This window comes from Procambarus clarkii, chromosome 5 (assembly GCF_040958095.1).
Source record: "Procambarus clarkii isolate CNS0578487 chromosome 5, FALCON_Pclarkii_2.0, whole genome shotgun sequence".
NCBI classification, from domain to species: domain Eukaryota; kingdom Metazoa; phylum Arthropoda; class Malacostraca; order Decapoda; family Cambaridae; genus Procambarus; species Procambarus clarkii.
Window position 1 is genome coordinate 2548634 of NC_091154.1, and position 23212 is coordinate 2571845.

General features: G+C 46.8%; 1 protein-coding gene across 4 annotated transcripts in view; it reads right to left on the bottom strand.

Moving 5' to 3' along the window:
- The window catches only part of LOC123764369 (lamin Dm0), a 68710-nt gene that overhangs the window by 15166 nt on the left and 30332 nt on the right, over positions 1–23212 (bottom strand). For 2 of the 4 annotated variants that reach the window (XM_069338280.1, XM_045752090.2), the window contains exons 2-9: positions 17553–17685; positions 13939–14076; positions 13475–13657; positions 13193–13333; positions 12579–12784; positions 11493–11709; positions 11009–11227; positions 8677–8757 (exon numbers count right to left, since the gene is read on the bottom strand). In XM_069338280.1, the coding sequence (XP_069194381.1) occupies positions 8677–8757; positions 11009–11227; positions 11493–11709; positions 12579–12784; positions 13193–13333; positions 13475–13657; positions 13939–14076; positions 17553–17685 (1318 nt within the window). Of the gene's footprint in view, positions 1–8676; positions 8758–11008; positions 11228–11492; positions 11710–12578; positions 12785–13192; positions 13334–13474; positions 13664–13938; positions 14077–17552; positions 17686–23212 lie in introns of all 4 variants that reach the window. The other 2 variants (XM_045752080.2, XM_045752071.2) reach the window with 1 other exon arrangement.

The window sequence follows — 23212 nt, forward strand, 5'->3', positions numbered from 1 at the left end:
CCTGTGGTCCCGGGTTCGATCCCGGGCGCCGGCGAGAAACAATGGGCAGAGTTTCTTTCACCCTATGCCCATGTTACCTAGCAGTAAAATAGGTACCTGGGTGTTAGTCAGCTGTCACAGCTGCTTCCTGAGGGTGGAGGCCTGGTCGAGGACCGGGCCGCGGGGACACTAAAGCCCCGAAATCATCTCAAGATAACCTCAAGTGTCAGTGTCATATGACAGTACTGGCAAGATGGGATGCCATGAGCATAGCTCTCACATCCTGTAACTGCACTCGAATAATTCAACTACATAAAGGCCATTTCTGTTACTCTTTCAGATAACCATTACCTCATTTATGGCTTTAAAAGGGAAAGGTCACACTTGCTCAAAAAGAATGAAAATCTAAAGAAAAGGATATGGGTGTCCAAAGATGTTCATAACATTAAAAATACCTTGGTGAGTAGCATCAGGCCTTGGTATCCAATCTTACTTTTGAGACCAATCATCTAGATCAGCATTTATCAACTTTTGTACCTTGGAAATAATTCCAGGTTGTACTCTAGATGTACTTTAGATAAACACACGGATTTTCTCACTGTCAACCGAAACGGGGAGAATTTTCGTCTTTACTCAATATGTACTGGTTAAACAAGAGAAATTAACAGAAAAATGACTCAAAATACATTTACACATGATTAGAATTGGCTTATTTATCACTATATCCCATGAAGGAAAGACCCAATATGCAGGCGATGAGTCACAACGTGGCTAAAGTAAGTTGACCAGACCACACACTAGAAGGTGAAGGGACGACGACGTTTTGGTCCATCCTGGACCATTCTCAAGTGGTCCAGGACGGACCAAAACGTCGTCGTCCCTTCACCTTCTAGTATGTGGTGTGGTCAACAAAGACCCAACATGTGTGTGTGCGCAACACGGTATACACCACCTTGACGAAGGATGTTGGTTCCATCCAAAAATTTGCCTTTAATACACTTGCACATATATTGGGTCTTTCCTTCACCTTCATTGAAGCACTATGGCATTGTAGCAAGTTTCTCCGCCATCTCCTATGGAACCCCCTTAGTAACGAGGGGTTCCGTAGGAGACGCTGATAAATAAGCCCATTCTAATCTTAAGCAAACTGATTTTTCAGGCATGTGTTGAATTTTTCTCATTCAACCAGTATCAAGAACAATGACAAATTGTCTCCTTTCAGTTGAGAGCGAGATGCACATGTGTGTGTATTTCAAGTACAACACGGAATTATTTCAAATGGTTCAAAGGTTGAGAAATGCTGATCTGTATGTGAAGTTATTGAAGGTTGTTATTGTTGTTTTAGATTGTTACTTTGAACAACATGTCCATGTAGCACAGGCTATAGTGAGCCCGTAATCGAGTTCGCTTCTTCGTGATAACCTTGTTACTGTGATATTTACGCCAAAGTTTTAAAGGAAGGTAGAGTTTCCTTCTTTTCACACCGGTTTTAGTCTTGTATTAATGACATTATCCTAGAGCTGACATTAAACAATTTTCAATGCCCTAGTACAGTATTCCTAAATGTTCACATTTATGAATACCTGCAGTCAATGCTGAATATGCCTCTAATGTTTTTTTTAGAGGCATATGCTGAATATGCCTTTAATGTTTTTCTACATTTGCCTCTAATGTTTTCTTAGCTTTATGAATCATTCTCAAATTGATTCTCTCTACTGACTCATATACCCAATTTCAGTTCTCCAATATTTACCTCCATTTATTGTTCTGTATAGCTGTTAGTTCATGACTTCTTGGCTCGGATTTTTGCTTCTCTCCACAGCCTATAATTAACTATTGTTGTTGGCTTGTCCATTTTGTCCCCTCGAGTGTAATAAGCCTTATTATGGCTTCTGGATATCTTACTGCCACATACTTCAGTTATGTTTTCCTTTCCTCTCATTTCACTACAATCATTAATAATCTTCCCTGTTGCTTTCATGTGTAAATATTCCTAAAATCCCTCAATTTCTCAACTAAATCACAATGTTCTTTCAGACTGCTGAATCAAAACCACAGTTGCATCGAATAGTGGTAAATACAAGAGGAAATACGATGAAAATTGTGAAGAAAACTGGAGGAGGAGCATGTGTGTGTTGGTGGACGGTGGGCTTGCCTCTGTGGGAGGAGGAGCATGTGTGTGTTGGTGGACGGTGGGCTTGCCTCTGTGGGAGGAGGAGCATGTGTGTGTTGGTGGACGGTGGGCTTGCCTCTGTGGGAGGAGGAGCATGTGTGTGTTGGTGGACGGTGGGCTTGCCTCTGTGGGAGGAGGAGCATGTGTGTGTTGGTGGACGGTGGGCTTGCCTCTGTGGGAGGAGGAGCATGTGTGTGTTGGTGGACGGTGGGCTTGCCTCTGTGGGAGGAGGAGCATGTGTGTGTTGGTGGACGGTGGGCTTGCCTCTGTGGGAGGAGGAGCATGTGTGTGTTGGTGGACGGTGGGCTTGCCTCTGTGGGAGGAGGAGCATGTGTGTGTTGGTGGACGGTGGGCTTGCCTCTGTGGGAGGAGGAGCATGTGTGTGTTGGTGGACGGTGGGCTTGCCTCTGTGGGAGGAGGAGCATGTGTGTGTTGGTGGACGGTGGGCTTGCCTCTGTGGGAGGAGGAGCATGTGTGTGTTGGTGGACGGTGGGCTTGCCTCTGTGGGAGGAGGAGCATGTGTGTGTTGGTGGACGGTGGGCTTGCCTCTGTGGGAGGAGGAGCATGTGTGTGTTGGTGGACGGTGGGCTTGCCTCTGTGGGAGGAGGAGCATGTGCGTGTTGGTGGACGGTGGGCTTGCCTCTGTGGGAGGAGGAGCATGTGTGTGTTGGTGGACGGTGGGCTTGCCTCTGTGGGAGGAGGAGCATGTGTGTGTTGGTGGACGGTGGGCTTGCCTCTGTGGGAGGAGGAGCATGTGTGTGTTGGTGGACGGTGGGCTTGCCTCTGTGGGAGGAGGAGCATGTGCGTGTTGGTGGACGGTGGGCTTGCCTCTGTGGGAGGAGGAGCATGTGTGTGTTGGTGGACGGTGGGCTTGCCTCTGTGGGAGGAGGAGCATGTGTGTGTTGGTGGACGGTGGGCTTGCCTCTGTGGGAGGAGGAGCATGTGTGTGTTGGTGGACGGTGGGCTTGCCTCTGTGGGAGGAGGAGCATGTGTGTGTTGGTGGACGGTGGGCTTGCCTCTGTGGGAGGAGGAGCATGTGTGTGTTGGTGGACGGTGGGCTTGCCTCTGTGGGAGGAGGAGCATGTGTGTGTTGGTGGACGGTGGGCTTGCCTCTGTGGGAGGAGGAGCATGTGTGTGTTGGTGGACGGTGGGCTTGCCTCTGTGGGAGGAGGAGCATGTGCGTGTTGGTGGACGGTGGGCTTGCCTCTGTGGGAGGAGGAGCATGTGCGTGTTGGTGGACGGTGGGCTTGCCTCTGTGGGAGGAGGAGCATGTGTGTGTTGGTGGACGGTGGGCTTGCCTCTGTGGGAGGAGGAGCATGTGTGTGTTGGTGGACGGTGGGCTTGCCTCTGTGGGAGGAGGAGCATGTGTGTGTTGGTGGACGGTGGGCTTGCCTCTGTGGGAGGAGGAGCATGTGTGTGTTGGTGGACGGTGGGCTTGCCTCTGTGGGAGGAGGAGCATGTGTGTGTTGGTGGACGGTGGGCTTGCCTCTGTGGGAGGAGGAGCATGTGTGTGTTGGTGGACGGTGGGCTTGCCTCTGTGGGAGGAGGAGCATGTGTGTGTTGGTGGACGGTGGGCTTGCCTCTGTGGGAGGAGGAGCATGTGTGTGTTGGTGGACGGTGGGCTTGCCTCTGTGGGAGGAGGAGCATGTGTGTGTTGGTGGACGGTGGGCTTGCCTCTGTGGGAGGAGGAGCATGTGCGTGTTGGTGGACGGTGGGCTTGCCTCTGTGGGAGGAGGAGCATGTGTGTGTTGGTGGACGGTGGGCTTGCCTCTGTGGGAGGAGGAGCATGTGTGTGTTGGTGGACGGTGGGCTTGCCTCTGTGGGAGGAGGAGCATGTGTGTGTTGGTGGACGGTGGGCTTGCCTCTGTGGGAGGAGGAGCATGTGTGTGTTGGTGGACGGTGGGCTTGCCTCTGTGGGAGTAGGAGCATGTGTGTGTTGGTGGACGGTGGGCTTGGCCTCTGTGGGAGGAGGAGCATGTGTGTGTTGGTGGACGGTGGGCTTGCCTCTGTGGGAGGAGGAGCATGTGTGTGTTGGTGGACGGTGGGCTTGCCTCTGTGGGAGGAGGAGCATGTGCGTGTTGGTGGACGGTGGGCTTGCCTCTGTGGGAGGAGGAGCATGTGTGTGTTGGTGGACGGTGGGCTTGCCTCTGTGGGAGGAGGAGCATGTGTGTGTTGGTGGACGGTGGGCTTGCCTCTGTGGGAGGAGGAGCATGTGCGTGTTGGTGGACGGTGGGCTTGCCTCTGTGGGAGGAGGAGCATGTGCGTGTTGGTGGACGGTGGGCTTGCCTCTGTGGGAGGAGGAGCATGTGTGTGTTGGTGGACGGTGGGCTTGCCTCTGTGGGAGGAGGAGCATGTGTGTGTTGGTGGACGGTGGGCTTGCCTCTGTGGGAGGAGGAGCATGTGTGTGTTGGTGGACGGTGGGCTTGCCTCTGTGGGAGGAGGAGCATGTGTGTGTTGGTGGACGGTGGGCTTGCCTCTGTGGGAGGAGGAGCATGTGTGTGTTGGTGGACGGTGGGCTTGCCTCTGTGGGAGGAGGAGCATGTGTGTGTTGGTGGACGGTGGGCTTGCCTCTGTGGGAGGAGGAGCATGTGTGTGTTGGTGGACGGTGGGCTTGCCTCTGTGGGAGGAGGAGCATGTGCGTGTTGGTGGACGGTGGGCTTGCCTCTGTGGGAGGAGGAGCATGTGCGTGTTGGTGGACGGTGGGCTTGCCTCTGTGGGAGGAGGAGCATGTGTGTGTTGGTGGACGGTGGGCTTGCCTCTGTGGGAGGAGGAGCATGTGTGTGTTGGTGGACGGTGGGCTTGCCTCTGTGGGAGGAGGAGCATGTGTGTGTTGGTGGACGGTGGGCTTGCCTCTGTGGGAGGAGGAGCATGTGTGTGTTGGTGGACGGTGGGCTTGCCTCTGTGGGAGGAGGAGCATGTGTGTGTTGGTGGACGGTGGGCTTGCCTCTGTGGGAGGAGGAGCATGTGTGTGTTGGTGGACGGTGGGCTTGCCTCTGTGGGAGGAGGAGCATGTGTGTGTTGGTGGACGGTGGGCTTGCCTCTGTGGGAGGAGGAGCATGTGTGTGTTGGTGGACGGTGGGCTTGCCTCTGTGGGAGGAGGAGCATGTGTGTGTTGGTGGACGGTGGGCTTGCCTCTGTGGGAGGAGGAGCATGTGCGTGTTGGTGGACGGTGGGCTTGCCTCTGTGGGAGGAGGAGCATGTGCGTGTTGGTGGACGGTGGGCTTGCCTCTGTGGGAGGAGGAGCATGTGTGTGTTGGTGGACGGTGGGCTTGCCTCTGTGGGAGGAGGAGCATGTGTGTGTTGGTGGACGGTGGGCTTGCCTCTGTGGGAGGAGGAGCATGTGTGTGTTGGTGGACGGTGGGCTTGCCTCTGTGGGAGGAGGAGCATGTGTGTGTTGGTGGACGGTGGGCTTGCCTCTGTGGGAGGAGGAGCATGTGTGTGTTGGTGGACGGTGGGCTTGCCTCTGTGGGAGTAGGAGCATGTGTGTGTTGGTGGACGGTGGGCTTGGCTCTGTGGGAGGAGGAGCATGTGTGTGTTGGTGGACGGTGGGCTTGCCTCTGTGGGAGGAGGAGCATGTGCGTGTTGGTGGACGGTGGGCTTGCCTCTGTGGGAGGAGGAGCATGTGTGTGTTGGTGGACGGTGGGCTTGCCTCTGTGGGAGGAGGAGCATGTGTGTGTTGGTGGACGGTGGGCTTGCCTCTGTGGGAGGAGGAGCATGTGTGTGTTGGTGGACGGTGGGCTTGCCTCTGTGGGAGGAGGAGCATGTGTGTGTTGGTGGACGGTGGGCTTGCCTCTGTGGGAGGAGGAGCATGTGTGTGTTGGTGGACGGTGGGCTTGCCTCTGTGGGAGGAGGAGCATGTGTGTGTTGGTGGACGGTGGGCTTGCCTCTGTGGGAGGAGGAGCATGTGTGTGTTGGTGGACGGTGGGCTTGCCTCTGTGGGAGGAGGAGCATGTGTGTGTTGGTGGACGGTGGGCTTGCCTCTGTGGGAGGAGGAGCATGTGTGTGTTGGTGGACGGTGGGCTTGCCTCTGTGGGAGGAGGAGCATGTGTGTGTTGGTGGACGGTGGGCTTGCCTCTGTGGGAGGGACGAAGGATGTGTGTGTTGGTGGACGGTGGGCTTGCCTCTGTGGGAGGAGGAGCATGTGTGTGTTGGTGGACGGTGGGCTTGCCTCTGTGGGAGGAGGAGCATGTGTGTGTTGGTGGACGGTGGGCTTGCCTCTGTGGGAGGGACGAAGGATGTGTGTGTTGGTGGACGGTGGGCTTGCCTCTGTGGGAGGGACGAAGGATGTGTGTGTTGGTGGACGGTGGGCTTGCCTCTGTGGGAGGGACGAAGGATGTGTGTGTTGGTGGACGGTGGGCTTGCCTCTGTGGGAGGGACGAAGGATGTGTGTGTTGGTGGACGGTGGGCTTGCCTCTGTGGGAGGGACGAAGGATGTGTGTGTTGGTGGACGGTGGGCTTGCCTCTGTGGGAGGGACGAAGGATGTGTGTGTTGGTGGACGGTGGGCTTGCCTCTGTGGGAGGGACGAAGGGACTGTACTGTGCCCCATTAGCGGAGGCTGTGGCTCCAGCTGACAAATGAGGAAGGAGTGTTGGGGCTGGTAGCTGCCCACTGAGCAAAGCCACCAATTAGGTCAAGGAATACAGTACTGAAAGCTTTCCCAAGGTATAATTAAATTTCAGACTAAGGGTTATGCAACTGCCCTTTCCAAAAACTTTATCCACTTCTCCAAGCAAAACTAAACAGAATACAATGTACCACTATTTCTAGCAAGTGTGCTGTATATTGGATTGCCAGAGAAATCATGCAATTTGTTAAGGTCAAGGGGAGGTAGATACAGTAGTGTATGTTGACTTTTCAAACGACAACTTGTGGATAGGGTGGGGTGGGGGAGGGAACTATCAGGGGAAAGTGCCAAGCCATTACGATCATATAGCGGGGTGGGGGGTTGTGAATGATCGGGGAGGATTAAAAGTGCCTAATTTTCCTGGGGTTGTACAGTACTAGTAAATAATCTCTTCCCCCATCTACTTGATCAATGCCTCACAAGCATCTTAATGTTAAGAAAGCCTTTGACAGACAAATGTGGCCATGGTGTTATGGCACACAAGAAGAATTACTGACAAAGTAGGGTGAGTGTTCCTTAACTTTCTAACAAACAGAACCCAAAGTGTAATAGTCAACAAAATAACAACATGACTTCCCAAAAACTGTAATTTCATACTCTTTATTCTATAGATTTACTTGCTCCTTCAAACCTCAAGCAGTTAGCCCCTAACAAGGTCATTTCTACAAATTTCCTACTACAATGGCTCGTTTAAGTTTGCCCTTATATTTTAAAGGCTGCTGAAATTCTTATAAACGTGAAAAAAGCTACAAAACATACCCAAAAGTAAGGATTTTTAGATCAAAATCACACATACATGACAAGAATACATTTTTATTCCATATCCCTTGATCATAACAATTCCCTAAACACCAACAAAATTTATTACAATTTAAATGTCCAAGAATATTGACGCATTCACAAATCTACCCAATGTCTTGTAAACACTCTCCCTGCACCCACATTATGAGTTAACTTGGGCACTAGCATGGCTGTGATGACACCGCCACATTCACAAATCTACCCAATGTCTTGTAAACACTCTCCCTGCACCCACATTATGAGTTAACTTGGGCACTAGCATGGCTGTGATGACACCGACACATTCACAAATCTACCTAATGTCTTGTAAACACACTGCCTGCACCAACATTATGAGTTAACTTGGGCACTAGCATGGCTGTGATGACACCGCCACATTCACAAATCTACCCAATGTCTTGTAAACACTCTCCCTGCACCCACATTATGAGTTAACTTGGGCACTAGCATGGCTGTGATGACACCGACACATTCACAAATCTACCTAATGTCTTGTAAACACACTGCCTGCACCCACATTATGAGTTAACTTGGGCACTAGCATGGCTGTGATGACACCGACACATTCACAAATCTACCCAATGTCTTGTAAACACACTCCCCGCACCCACATTATGACTTAACTTGGGCACTAGCATGGCTGTGATGACACCACTACATCACCTATTTAATGATTTCACAATTGCTGCGACCCATTTATCTGGTTGTTTATTGACCATTTGAGCATTCATGACAAGCTTTAAAGGAGCATTTTGAAGAGGAAAAACACTTTCATTTTTGTAATATACTAATGCAGCAAAATTAAGCCACTATAATAACAAAAGCAAGGTCGGAGCAAGAGAGACATTCACAAGCATTAATATGCAGAGAATAAGTTACAGACATGGCTGAATAAACAACCTCACACACACACGTTATGAAACAATAAGCATTTAATAGTATTAAACAATTTCACAAACTGACATGTATATATATATATATCCATATATTACACTTTATACAAAATTATATATTACACATATATATAACCCCATGCAATGTTGTATTTGTAAGCAAGAAAGAGCCAACTAAGCTTTAATAATAATAAAATCCTTGTACCTTGGGGTCTGGGTAAGATCCTATCTCGGTGGTGGACGAGTATGTTCCAGTTTCCCGCTTGCTCTCACGCACTGCCATTTCCTGCAAGAAAATGGATTCTTACATGACAAAGAAGCAAGCATACAAGGACAAGGTTATTAAATGTGTGAAATGCTACCTTCAGGAATTTTATGTTACAAGTTTTTTTTTTATAAAAATGGCAAGAGATGCCAGACAAAAGAATGGTAGTTACCATAAAGAATGGCAAAATAATATGAAACCCTTCATTAACCCCTGCACTGCACAGCTATTTACAAGTACTATATCGAGGTGCACCACACTAACCCTTGTACTGCACTCTGCGAGAATTTTGATTAACGGGTGGTGCATTCAAGAGAAACCTCTTTATGTAGGTATAGTTAACTCTTCAAAACTTCCATGGGAATGCAGGGCTCATATCCTGTTCCTCAGGCCTCCAATAATAAACAACAGATGCCATCTTGCAAAAAATCGTTTGCATCCCTCCTGGCTGCGAGAACCTCGGTGGCACCGAGCGAGCACATACACCAGGAGCTCTCGGCACTGCTGTGCAGCTCGGAGCAACGCCGCCACCACTAAACAAAGATGAATAAAACAAGTATCTATCACTTCTTTGCAATGATAGTGCCATAGTCGATCCTGACTTTGATAAAGATTATGTACAAGGATCAGATACCAGTCAACACAACACTAGTTATGGTGATCACAATGCGAGGCAGACAGCGACAGCACTATACCATCGTTTCGCGAATCTACGCATCACGAGACGACCTCGTGCTCCTTTAGAAACTAAACTTGTGCAAAATGATTCATATTCAGAATTTAATAACAAGGATTCTGATAATAGCAGCACTGCGCCTAGAGTTAGTGGTGTGCACATTATATCGGAGACATTATGCAGTCAGATGACATCATCAGCTCATTTACCGGTTTTGCTTTCTATTATGATGAACAAAAACATTACATATAACATGTGTTATATGTAAAATATGCAAAAGCAGTACTTTTTATTGTTCAAATAAAATAGTAATGTATATGTAGTCATACTAGTGACACTAATGTACATCTGTGTGTGCTCAGATACCATTACTATTATTTGAGAAAATCCGTACGAGTCATTTAGATATTTAGAGCATGACACATCTTCAAATTAGTGTTGTAACAACTTCATGCAACAAATGAGTGACTACGACCTGATAGCTGAGTGGACAGCACTCAGGATTCATAGTCCTGAGGTTCCGGGTTCGATCCCCAGAGGTAGCGGAAACAAATGGGCAGTTTCTTTCACCCTGATGCCCCTGTTTATATAGCAGTAAATAGGTACCTGGGAGTTAGACAGCTGCTACGGGCTGCTTCTTGGGGATGTGTAACAAAAAGAGGCCTGGCCGAGGACCGGGCCGCAGGGACGCTAAGCCCCGAAATCAAGATAAACTCAGATAACCTTTCATAAGATTACATTCACCAGAACTGCTTTAGTGGTTTGTAAAGGTGTATAAAATGTAGACTTATATATAGAGTATATGTAGTGCAATAACAGCAAAACCACTTATTGTTCTAAGAATATAATATTCGTGCCACTACCACCATAGCATACTACCACCTCTGAGCATAGCAATATTCCACACATTATAGTCATACTATTGACACATGTATCTCACAAATTTTTTCCAGTAATCTTAAGTAATATTACTGCAAAAAACTAACTAGAGAAAAAACAAACATTGAAATATACATGTAAAGATTATGCAGATGAGGAGTCACAATAACGTGGATGAAATGGTCTAGGACGGACCGAAACATCGTCGTCCCTTCACTTTCGAGTGCGTAGTTTGGCCAACATGTAAAGATTATGTTCGCAGCAATTCCCTCCCCATGCCAGTGTCTGTGCAACCAATTGCAATCGTGTTGCAACTACTAGCTGACTGCAAGTCAATTGTGACACTTCCTTGCCATGGCCACCTTCACACACACACCCCTATATAGTATATAGGGTCTAATTGCCAGAAACACTGTGCGTACAAGTGGCTTCAGGCATTGTATGTACAAGTAATCCCATATTATGTTTGTAGCTTATTTTAAACGTATGTACCTTTACATGAATAAATATTTGATCTTGTATAACAGATTATTGAGCACTGACAGTACCGTATTATATTAGAAAAACTCTTTCTTACATAAACAATTGCTATTCCCCAGGTACAAATAGCACAGCAAAACTTGCCAATTCTGTGAAAATTGCCAATTGCAAAGCTATTGGTAATGGGAGATTTCAATCATGGGCAAATTAACTGGCAAAGAATATAATGGAGCTTACCTCACTGGTGCTGAGCAGCCTTGTGGTCATGTTGTCGGCAATAGCCCACTTTTGATTCTTCATGACAATATTGAGAGGAGGATCATGGGTAGCCTCAGTGTCGCACGACCAGATAGTAACACAAGCGCCAGCTGGAATTTTAGATTTGGAGTGGAACTTGTACGTGGTCTCTGCCTCCCCAGCAGTACGGATGATCTGGAATCCTCCGATGGAAAAATCCTGAAAAAGAAATATTTCCAAACCTTTATAATTACTGTGTAGTATTAAAACACACAATTGTAAAGAGTTATATATAAAAGAACCTAACTTCATAAAATCTTCTAAAGAACTTCCAGATAATAATAAACACATGGTAGAGCACAGGCTGCCATGTAGATCACATTTTCAGTGGATGAGGAATGCCAAGCCAGTTAAATTATAAACATGCTTCTAGATTTACTACTTAATGTTACACAAACATACACAACACGACTGATAACTTTACCTTATCACTCTTATTCTGCAGCTTGACAAATTTCCCTTCCGGACAATCTTCAACAATATCAATATCACCAGTTGACCGGGCAGTTGACTGGAATGACTTTCTCGACTCCTCTTCCATTACTGTTCTCTTGCGCTTCATCGACCGGATTGGAGTCCGTCTTATTGGAGTGTCTTTCCCTGAAGAACTCGCTATGATCCGGCTAGTCGAGATATTCAACCTGTGACAAGACACGCAGAAACAAAATAAAAATTATACCATGAGCATTTGCTAACGTTTTCTATCAGCCTTCCCACCCTTCTATTAGTTCCTCTAACATTAATTTACAGGACATGTAAATTTAGTGTAATTACCTAAGTGTAGTTACAGGATGAGAGCTATGCTCGTGGTGTCCCGTCTTCCCAGTACTCTTTGTCATACAGTATAACGCTTTGAAATTACAGACGGATTTGGCCTCCTCCACCTTCACACCTAACTTATTACCAACCTAACTCCTTTCCTCGCTTTGTTTCAATATATTAACACTAATATTAATTCCAAACATGCAGTGAACACTGCATGTTTGCTATTCTTGTGTATCCACACAAGCATGCACGTTTCCTTGGCAAGCGTGTAGCTGCCTTGAGCATCTCTGCATCTATTTACATTTGCGAATGTTTTCTATGATCCTTTTCCTCCCCTATTAGTTCCTCAAACAAATATTGTCACCTGTAGTTGAGGGGCTTTGACGATGAGTTCTATTCTTCTCTCTCGTTTATTTCCATATACCTTTTAAGATCATCCTTCTCAATAACAATCTTCACCCTGTTCATGGGTGAATTTTCAATCTTTTGTACCCCATGTGTCCTCTCAATAACTTTTGCAATATACTCCAGGGGCATACTCCAATATACATGGTGACTGTCATTCGAGGGCCATTTATGTTTATTTCATTTGAATTCACTCCCAAGACTGTTCACTATATTTTCTAGGCACTATCCTCCATGGAGAAAAATAAAGGCTAACATAAAAATGCTCAGGAGCATAAGCTTTACTCAATACCAAATCCTTTGTAGTCAATCTCTAAATGTTTGGAACATAAAAGCTCACCTCGCCTCCTCAGCTTCCAGTAACTTTCTGTAAGCTGCAATTTCCATATCCAGGGCCACCTTGATGTCCATAAGGTCCTGGTATTCCTGGAGCTGCATGGCCATCTCGTTCTGCAGGCGCGTGATCTCCTCCTTCAGCACCAAGACTTCCGCTGCGTGTGCATCTCTCTCAGACTCCAGCTGAGCCTCCAGATCAGCAACACGTTGCTGTAATAGGAAAATCAACACAACTTTAGGCGTTATGAAAATCACAAGCATCATAAATCAATTTGAAAAAAGTTAATTCCCATTCTTGATGATTATGTAGGTCAAACCTACAGCTTCTGTGCCAGTTACAGGGAAGACCCCCCCCCTTCCCCCACACACACACACAACCAATGGCACATTGGTACTAATGGGCAGTTTCTTTCACACTGATGCCCCTGTTACCTAGCAGTAAATAGGTACCTGGAAGTTAGACAGCTGCTATGGGCTGCTTCCTGGGGGGGAGGGGGGGGGGGGGGAAGGTTGTGTGTGTGAATAAAAATTGACTGACAGTTGAGAGGCAGGCCGAAAGAGCCAGAGTTCAACCCCCGCAAGCACAACTAAGTGGATACAACTAGGTGACTACATTACCTCCAATGTCTGGTTCGTGCTCTCGAGGTAGGTGAGTCGGGACTGAAGCTCTTGCACCTTTCTCTTGGAGTCACGCAGTGAACTGGTGAGGGCATCGGTGTCCTCCGTTACCCGCTGGTCACGTCGGTTTAGTTCTTCAATCTGTCGCACACACAAAACAAACATGCTTTGTTTTTAGTAAACCACAAAACATTTGTATTTTATTTTCACAACTCTCACAATTTCTCAAAACTCGGAATACACCACAAAATGCTTTTTTGCATCATCTCTCGACCATCTTACCTTCGTCTCGTATAGGAACTCGACCTCGTTGCGGTTGTTCTTCAGCTGCTCTTCGTAATTATCTCGGAGCTCCTTCAGAGCTTCTTGAAGCTTGGCTTCATACTCTCCCTGTAGGCGTCCATCAATTTCGGAAAGCTCCACATGTTTCCTCTTCTTAGTCTCTGTAACCTCTTGCTCATACACCTGTAACTCAGGGGTACAGAAAAACATTACCTTTTATACATCACTGTCTTACCATGCTTGTGAGATGTACAAAAACACTATTGATTTTTTGGTGCAAATTAAATATATGAATATAAATGCTAAAAGTACACAAACCTATTAAGCCCTCATCAACATTCTTCAACAAAGCAGGAACTACAATCTTAGAAAAATGTTAAAGGAATATTTCATTCAAGCCTGTGGCTAAGCAGTAGATATGGAAGATTATTCAATATCAACATACTATATCACGTTGCATATACCTGTTGCTTGAACTGCAGCTCCTCCTTCAGAGACTGACATCTGTTCTCCAGGTCCACTCGCATCAACGTCTCGCTCTCCAGCTGCTGTTTGGCCTCGGTAAGTTGTCGGCTCAATCTGGCCACCTCCTCACGCAACTCCTGCAGTCACAAAAAATGGTTAGTATTTAACCTGAAATTAAATATCCAAAATCCCTCTTCCTATAATGCTCGTGCATCAACTCCTGGCACATGCCGCCACACTCAATATCATTATGTATCTATAAATTAATATCGAGGCTCATTGACTGCATCAAACCTGCTCCCTTGATCACCCCGAGCACCGACTCCACATAAGCAGTACTTTGTCATAATACCTTTAACCATTCCACCGTGCATATCATGTATACACGTGATTTTGGCCTAACTGCACTGCGCACATCCTACGTGTATGATACAAGTGTACTGCGCAAGATTTAAAAATCCCACGGATACAAAGGACTCACGTATGCCTTCTCTGGGCTCCAGTAAACAAAGTCCACTATGGGCTCACCATAGCCTGTGCTACTTGGAACTTTTGTTCCCAGTAGCTGAATCTAAAAACAGCAACACTCTGGTAATCAGACGCCAATGTGAAAAAATGATGGGCATCATTCATGGGTGTGAAGGCCTCAGTACTGAATGAGCAACCAAGGCTGGCACACACAACACAAGCTAACAGCACCTCTGTTCTGGTTGATACCTGGTTGATGGGGTTCTGGGAGTTCTTCTACTCCACAAGCCCAGCCCGAGGCCAGGCTTGAATTGTGAAAGTTTGGTCCACCAGGCTGTTGCTTGGAGCGGCCCGCAGGCCCACATACCCACCACAGCCTGGCTAATCCGGAACTTCTCTTAGAAAACAGTCCAGTTTTCTCTTGAAGATGTCCACGGTTGTTCTGGCAATATTTCTTATAATCGCTAGGAGGGTGTTGAACAACCGTGGATCTCTGATGTTTATACAGTATTCTCTGATTGTGCCTATGGCACCTCTGCTCCTCCCTAGTTCCATTCTGCATTTTCTTCCATATCGTTCATTCCAGTACGTTGTTATTTTAATGTGTAGATTTGGGACCTGGCCCTCCAGTATTTTCCATGTGTATATCAGTTGGTATCTCTCTCGTCTCCTTTCTAGTGAATAATACATTTGGAGAGCTTTGAGACGATCCCAATAATATAGGTGTTTTATCGCGTCTATACGTGCCGTATATGTTCTCTGTATTCCCTCTATTTCAGCAATCTCTCCTGCTCTGAATGGGGAAGTGAGTACTGAGCAGTACTTAAGACAGGACAGCACAAGTGACTTGAAGAGTACAACCATTGTGATGGAATCCCTGGATTTGAAAGTTCTCGTAATCCATCCTATCATTTTCCTGGCTGATGCAATATTTGTTTGGTTATGCTCCCTAAACGTTAAGATCGTCGGACATCATTATTCCCAAATCCTTTACATGCTGTTTTCCTACTATGGGCAGATTCGATTGCGTTTTGTACCTTGTATTATGTTTCAGATCCTCATTTTTGCCATACCTGAGTACCTGGAATTTATCACTGTTAAACACCATGTTATTTTCTGCTGCCCAATCGAAAACTTTGTTGATATCCGCTTATAGCTTTTCAATGTCTTCTGCAGAGGTAATTTTCATGCTGATTTTCATGTCATCTGTAAAGGATGACATGAAGCAGCGACTTGTATTTTTGTCTATATCTGATATGAGAATAAGGAAAAGCAGTGGTGCAAGGACTGTACCTTGAGGTACAAAGCTTTTATCTGCGCTTGGGCTCGATTTTATTTGACTGTTACTCTGTGTTCTGTTCGACAGGAAATTGAGTATCCAGCGTCCTACTTTACCAGTTACAGTATTCCCATTGACCTCATTTTGTGTGCTTTCACCCCATGGTCACATTTGTCCAACACCTTTGCAAAGTCTGTGTATACAACATCTGCATTTTGCTTTTCTTCTAGAGCTTTTGTGATTTTTGTCATAGTAGTTGAGTAACTGTGACAGACAGGATCTTCCCGCTTTAAATCCATGTTGTCCTGGGTTGTGTAGTTCATTATTTTCCATAAAACTAGAAAGATGATTCGTAATCACTCTCAAAAACTTATTATGTGAGAAGTTAGTGCAACTAGTCTATAATTTTTTGCCAAGGCCTTACTACTCCCCCTTGTGCAGCGGAGCTATATCTGAAGATTTAAGTGCAGCTGGTATCTCCCCTGTATCCAGGCTCTTTCTCCAAATTATGCCGAGCGCTCGCGCTACTGGTACTTTACATTTCTTAATGAATATTGAATTCCACGAGTCTGGCCCAGGAACTGAGTGCATGGGTATATTGTCAAAATCGAGTGTGTGATTGTCATCACACACCCGAGACATCTGGAACTGCTGTACACCACCCTATCACACACCCGAGACATTTGGCACTGTTGGACACCCCCCTATCACACACCCGAGACATCTGGAACTGCTGTACACCACCCCATCACACACCTGAGACACCTGGCACTGCAGTACACCACCCCATCACACACCTGAGACACCTGGCACTGCAGCACACCCATGGTTGAAGAGGCACAGTCTTTCCTTCCGTACTTCACCATTCCAGAGTTGGCAGTGGACTGGGGTACCCTAACTTCAGCCAGCGTCAACCTTCCACACGCGTGAAACACTCACCACCTTGCCTAGCAACTTACTATGTTTCTCAAAACCCTCTCAGGTTTCCTGATCTTCCAACACACACACAAACCTATTGTTACAAAAGTCATTGACTTTCATCATACAACACGTAGCTCAGATGACGTTTGATACTGTAGTCTTCCAAACCTCCAGGTTTCATAACCAGCGTTATGAAAGCAGGTAAATAGGATATAATTATCTCTGCATGAAAGAGAGGTTGTGGGGAGATAGAGTTTCTGCACCATTCACGGTTGTTGCCTGGAGGCGGAACCGGTACCAGGAGTAATAGAGTACTTGTCCTTCCTCCACACATTTTTTTATCATTCCTTGTGCACAGCTGATAAATATGCAGTAAATATTTATTTGTAAAAACGACATTTTTCACATTTGCAAAGGACTACCTTGATGGTAAACATTGTTATACCGAATGTTATTTACATTTGGCACATTGAAAATGCCAAGGCATACCTAACCACACCATGTGGTCACTAAACATGGGCTTCAAATCTGAACACATGGGTTGGAAACCAAGTCATCAAATATGACACCACTAAAGAGCATTGACAACCATTGACAACATTAGCATTGACAACCAGTTAACAAACCCCATAATACTGGAACGCTCTTTGGTCTGTGAAACAAGCCACTAATTTTGTTTATACACAGGTGGGTAGAGGAACAGATGACTGCCAATTCTGAGGCTGAGAGCTTTCCCATCCCATAGCTCGTGGTAAGATTCGAACTCGGGTCTCAAATACGAGATCGAATCTCCACGACCCAAATGAACTAAACTATCACTACTTTGTCAACAAGGTAATTAATGCCAAAAACCTGTAGACTGCATTCATGCCTAGGAGTTCTATGGCCATAGGTTCACAGAAGCCTTTACCTTGTTCCTTAGTTCAATAACCAATGTCAACTCACCCTGATTTCGTTGATAAGTTTTTTTCTCTCTGACTCCGAGCTGTTCAGCTTGGTGTTGAGATCGGCCACTTGGCCCTCGGCGGCGTGCAGGGCCTTCTCGGCTGCGGCCAGATCTCGCTCCTTCCTCATCAATCTGTCAGATAAGAAGGAAAAATAATGCCGGAGCTTTTTCACCCACAAACATGTGAAGAATTATCCTTGATGGATCACTTTCCATGCTCTTGTGAACATTAAGTCACAGTGCATATAATATCCACATATGTAATTCAGTACTGCACTATATACAGCACACTTTCTAAACTTGTTTAGCACATCTATACAGTTCAACTGTATAGTAACACTTGCATGCGCTTACAAACCCATGGGATGCAGGTCCCATTTATACCTATATACTAATTCTAAGTCACACGTAAAACTTTGTTTTAATATACATGTTTAGGCCTACTAGAAATTTTGTTCATCTTATTCATGACTGCTAGCAAACTAATCCCTTTATTACACTATACACTCTAAAGGTGCAAATTTACTAAATATTAATCCAATCTAATGAGTTCCATCAGTGTTTGACATTACTGTATAACCAAAGCAACCTTACAATAATCAGTTATTTCAAATTCAATGTGTATATAAGCAAGATTTAACAATGAAATGTGTCATTAACCTGGATTAACAAGGGCATAGAAAGCACATCATATAAACTGTGATCCACACTTCCATGGAAATAAACATTTCATTCACCTGGGTTGTATGGGTCTCGAACCGTGGACCCCTACACGCGTGAGCGCGCTACGGCCTCACACGCATGGGGTCCACGGTTCCAGACCCACACAACCCAGATGAATGGAAAGCACGTCATGTTAGACAGTCACAGCATGGAGAGCAAGCATAAAACCACCACAACACTGGCACCGTTAGCTATGAAGCAGGGCACAAGAGCCAGTCCTCAAGAGACACAGTTAAGTACCTCCCTCCCCCCAACTTCTTCCACCTATCTACTGATGCTCCCCTCATCAAACCCCCCTAACTACCACCACCAACCCTTCCCTGCTGCCTCCCCCTCATCAGCACACTATTCTGATAAATAAAGTAGACGGCCCTTCGTCTACTTCATGTATATCCAGCCCATTGTTTTTTTAGGAGAAACTCTCGTAATATCAAGAACAAGAGGACACACAATATCCAAAAACATTAAAATGCAGTACTGTATGCTTAGGTAAAATGTGGGAGACAATATTAAAAGATAATGCATGCATCACCACACAAAGCTTCCAAACACCATGATAAACAACAAAGATGACAACACCAACTTGGATCGGCTCTCTTCCTGTAAAGTCATCCACACGTTTGTGGAGATAAACATTCCATTCATTATCACTGAATGAATGAAACAAACATGTCATTCCTGAATGAAATAAATATGAAATATCCGTAAATGAGAGTGTCCGCATCTTTACATCCACAACCGAGCTATCGAAGCTCGGCCGATAAGAGCTTCGGCCTCACACACCTGGGTCTGCTGTTGGGTCTCCCAGAGCCCAGGTGAAATGGAATCTCTTCATGTAACTTATTGTACACACTCAAACTACCAGTAAAAGCCATGGAAACATAGAAGAGTAGATCAAAAGATTAACTCGTAGTTCAATACCGCATGGAAGGAGGCCAAGGACACACGGGAAGTCTTGGAGAAAGTAGATAGCACAGCACCACGGTAAACATGCGAGATACTAAGGAAGACACGAGTACACAGGCCTTCGTTAGTACAGATGTGAGTACACATTATGGAATGTACTGGCAAGTGATGTGGTGGAGGCAGACGCCATATACAGTTTCAAGTACAGATATGATAAAAGCCGAACAGGCTCAGGAACCTGTACACCAGTTGACTGACACCAGTTGATTGAGAGGCAGAACCAAGGAGCCAAAGCTCAACCCCAGCCAGCACAACTAGGTGATTACAGTGTGAAGAGGAAAGCCATGACTATTACACAAGACAAATAAGCACAAGAAAACTAACCAAAGGATCATATAATCAGACAAGAGTACATGGATCATCCACAGGCAACTCCTTGTACACGGGGAGCATGTTAATGCCTCAATTGATGATTCGTTTACCTGGAATACTTCATTACCATACAGACTAGGAAAGAAAACACACACATATACAGTACGGTACATGGGAGCTGGGCGTGGACACGGCTTAATTGGCACCATATGAGCTTTGACAGTATAGCTTGTAACATGGGCGTAAGCCACCACTCTCAGATAACGGCAGAATTATTATATATATATAACGCATTATAAAGGGTCATTTCATGATTGGTTTACCTAGTATACCTCGGTACAACCCGTGTGCTCTTGGGGAAACCATATGAACAGCATTAAATTTCATACAAAATACTGTACAATGTTATATATTGATGACCGTATTTGCCTAGTTAACTATAACATCCTGAACCTTGTAAGGCAGCCCGTAGCAGCTGTCTTAACTGCTAGGTACCCGTTTACTGTTAGGTGAACAGGTACATCAGGGTGAAAAACTCTACCCATTTGATTCCACCTCCGCCGGGGATCGAAACCGGAACCTTAGAACTACGAATCCCGAGCCAACAGCCAGTAAAGCCGCCAACAGCCAGTAAAGTCGACGACAGTGCCAACAGCCAGTAAAGCAGCCGACAGTGCCAACAGCCAGTAAAGCAGCCGACAGTGCCAACAGCCAGTAAAGCAGCCGACAGTGCCAACAGCCAGTAAAGCAGCCGACAGTGCCAACAGCCAGTAAAGCAGCCGACAGTGCCAACAGCCAGTAAAGCAGCCGACAGTGCCAACAGCCAGTAAAGCAGCCGACAGTGCCAACAGCCAGTAAAGCAGCCAACCGTGCCAACAGCCAGTAAAGCAGCCAACCGTGCCAACAGCCAGTAAAGCAGCCAACCGTGCCAACAGCCAGTAAAGCAGCCGACAGTGCCAACAGCCAGTAAAGCAGCCGACAGTGCCAACAGCCAGTAAAGCAGCCGACAGTGCCAACAGCCAGTAAAGCAGCCGACAGTGCCAACAGCCAGTAAAGCAGCCGACAGTGCCAACAGCCAGTAAAGCAGCCGACAGTGCCAACAGCCAGTAAAGCAGCCAACAGCCAGTAAAGCCGACAACAGTGCCAACAGCCAGTAAAGCAGCCAACAGTGCCAACAGCCAGTAAAGCAGCCAACCGTGCCAACAGCCAGTAAAGCAGCCAACCGTGCCAACAGCCAGTAAAGCAGCCAACAGTGCCAACAGCCAGTAAAGCAGCCAACAGTGCCAACAGCCAGTAAAGTCGACGACATTGCCAACAGCCAGTAAAGCAGCCAACCGTGCCAACAGCCAGTAAAGCAGCCAACAGTGCCAACAGCCAGTAAAGCAGCCAACAGTGCCAACAGCCAGTAAAGCAACCAACAGTGCCAACAGCCAGTAAAGCAGCCAACAGTGCCAACAGCCAGTAAAGCAGCCAACAGTGCCAACAGCCAGTAAAGCAGCCGCCCGTGGTTCCTCCCCCTCTCATACCCCCCACTCTCCCCCTCTACACAGGCATCAGGTTACCAAGCCAGGGGGCGCCGCCCCACACAACACTGAGACACTACCGTCACATCATCTCAGCGTCGAGGGGGACACACCCCAGGAGGAGGGAGTGGCGCTCCCAGTTAACTGTGAGTCATGAGAGGACACACACACACACACACACACACAGTGTATGGAGGCTGACTCCATACACAGTTTATAATGTAGATATGATAAGAGCCCAATAGGCTCAGGAACCTGTACACCAGTTGATTGACGGTCGGTTGAGAGGCGGGACCAAAGAGCCAGAGCTCAACCCCCACAAGCACAACTACGTGAGTACACACACATGCGCGCTGGTCGCCATTTAAACATTCAAATTCAAACAGCGCGGAGTGCACCAGGCGCGCCGAGCCATAATCACCAGTGAATGCACTCAAAGAGTAACATGCAGACGAAGACCACTCATCTCCCCCCTAACTACCCACCCATCTAACAACCTTCAACACTTTAATATTAGGCCTCTCAACCCCTTTCATATCCCTACGTTACACTTGACACATTTACACCATAAAACAGTTAAAGAAGGTTGGAGAAGAAAACCGTGAGCAAACACAACTGGGGGGCCTGATGGCTGAGTGGACAGCACTCAAGATTCGTAGTCCTGAGGTTCCGGGTTGGATCCCCGGCGGAAATATATGGGCAGTGCATTTCACCCTGATGCCCTTGTTCACCTAGCAGTAAATAGGTACCTGGGAGTTAGACAGCTGCTACGGGCTGCTTCCTAGGGGGGGGGGGGAAGAGTTATAACAAATAGAAGGCCTGGTCGAGGACCGGGCCGCGGGGTTGCTAAGTCCCGAAGTCATCCCATGATAACCTCCAGAAGATAACCAGAATGTGTACGGGAGGAACCATCACGGCCCAAAACACCAAACTGGGCGAGTTGACAGCTTCGTGACTAAGTGTAAATTAAGTGTAAATTCAGAACCCAAGTGTAAATGTTTAATCCTAGCGAGAGAGCAGACACCTGCTGGCCACCAGAGCGGTAAGTGTGCTCATCCGGTGATAGGAAGTTAATGAGTGTTTCAACATGAGCGGAAGTTGGACAAGAGAAACAAGAGAGAAACAATGCTGACACACACACACACAGACTTGTACACCCTATACGGCCTTGGGGGACCAGCTGTGTACCAGGCTCTTAATTACTATGCCCCTCTCCTCACTATACTTGTTAAGCTCTGCCACCCCGCCTTTCTAACCTATTTTTCCTCTTATATCTACTACTACATACACATCTCTCTCTCTCTCTCTCTGTCTGTCTGTGCCTGTCTCTCTCTCTCGGCCTCTGTCTCTCTCTCGTGTTCCAGGTACCTATTTACTGCTAGATGAACAGGTGCATCAGGGTGAGAAACAAACTGGTAGGGGTGTACGGTGATGACTCCCTGGTACAGACTCATCATCACTACCGTTCAGGTCACCACCTCCCTTCCTGGGGGGTGTTGACTGGCCATTTAAATAGCAGTATGCCCCTACCCCCCGCACCCAAACACTTGCAGACAATGTTAAAGAGCCCCGCACGGCTGAGAATAGACGTACTCTCTCCCCCACACACACGGCAACATGTGTGCACACATGTGCATCTAGTGCATGTGTGTGTGTGCACATAGTGCATGCAAACGTGTTAAGCACATACGGCCACAACTATAAACCAGGGGCCAGATTCACGAAAGCACTTACGCAAACACTTACGAACCTATACATCTTTTCTCAATCTTTGGCGACTTTGTTTCCAATTATTAAACAGTTAATGAGCTCCGAAGCACCAGGAGGCTGTTTATAACAATAACAACAGTTGATTGGCAAGTTTTCATGCTTGTAAACTGTTTAATAAATGTAACCAAAGCCGTCAAAGATTGAGGAAATATGTAAACGTTCGTAAGTGCTTGCGTGAATCCAACCCCTTACCTTTTTCATCAAGAACGCACGCGCACACACGCACGCACGCACACACGCGCGCGCACGCGCACACGCGCGCACACACACACACACACACACACACACACACACACACACGGAGGGGATGAAACGTGGGGAGCAAAATTAGTAGATGTTATAGACAGGAATTTCCTGACACAACA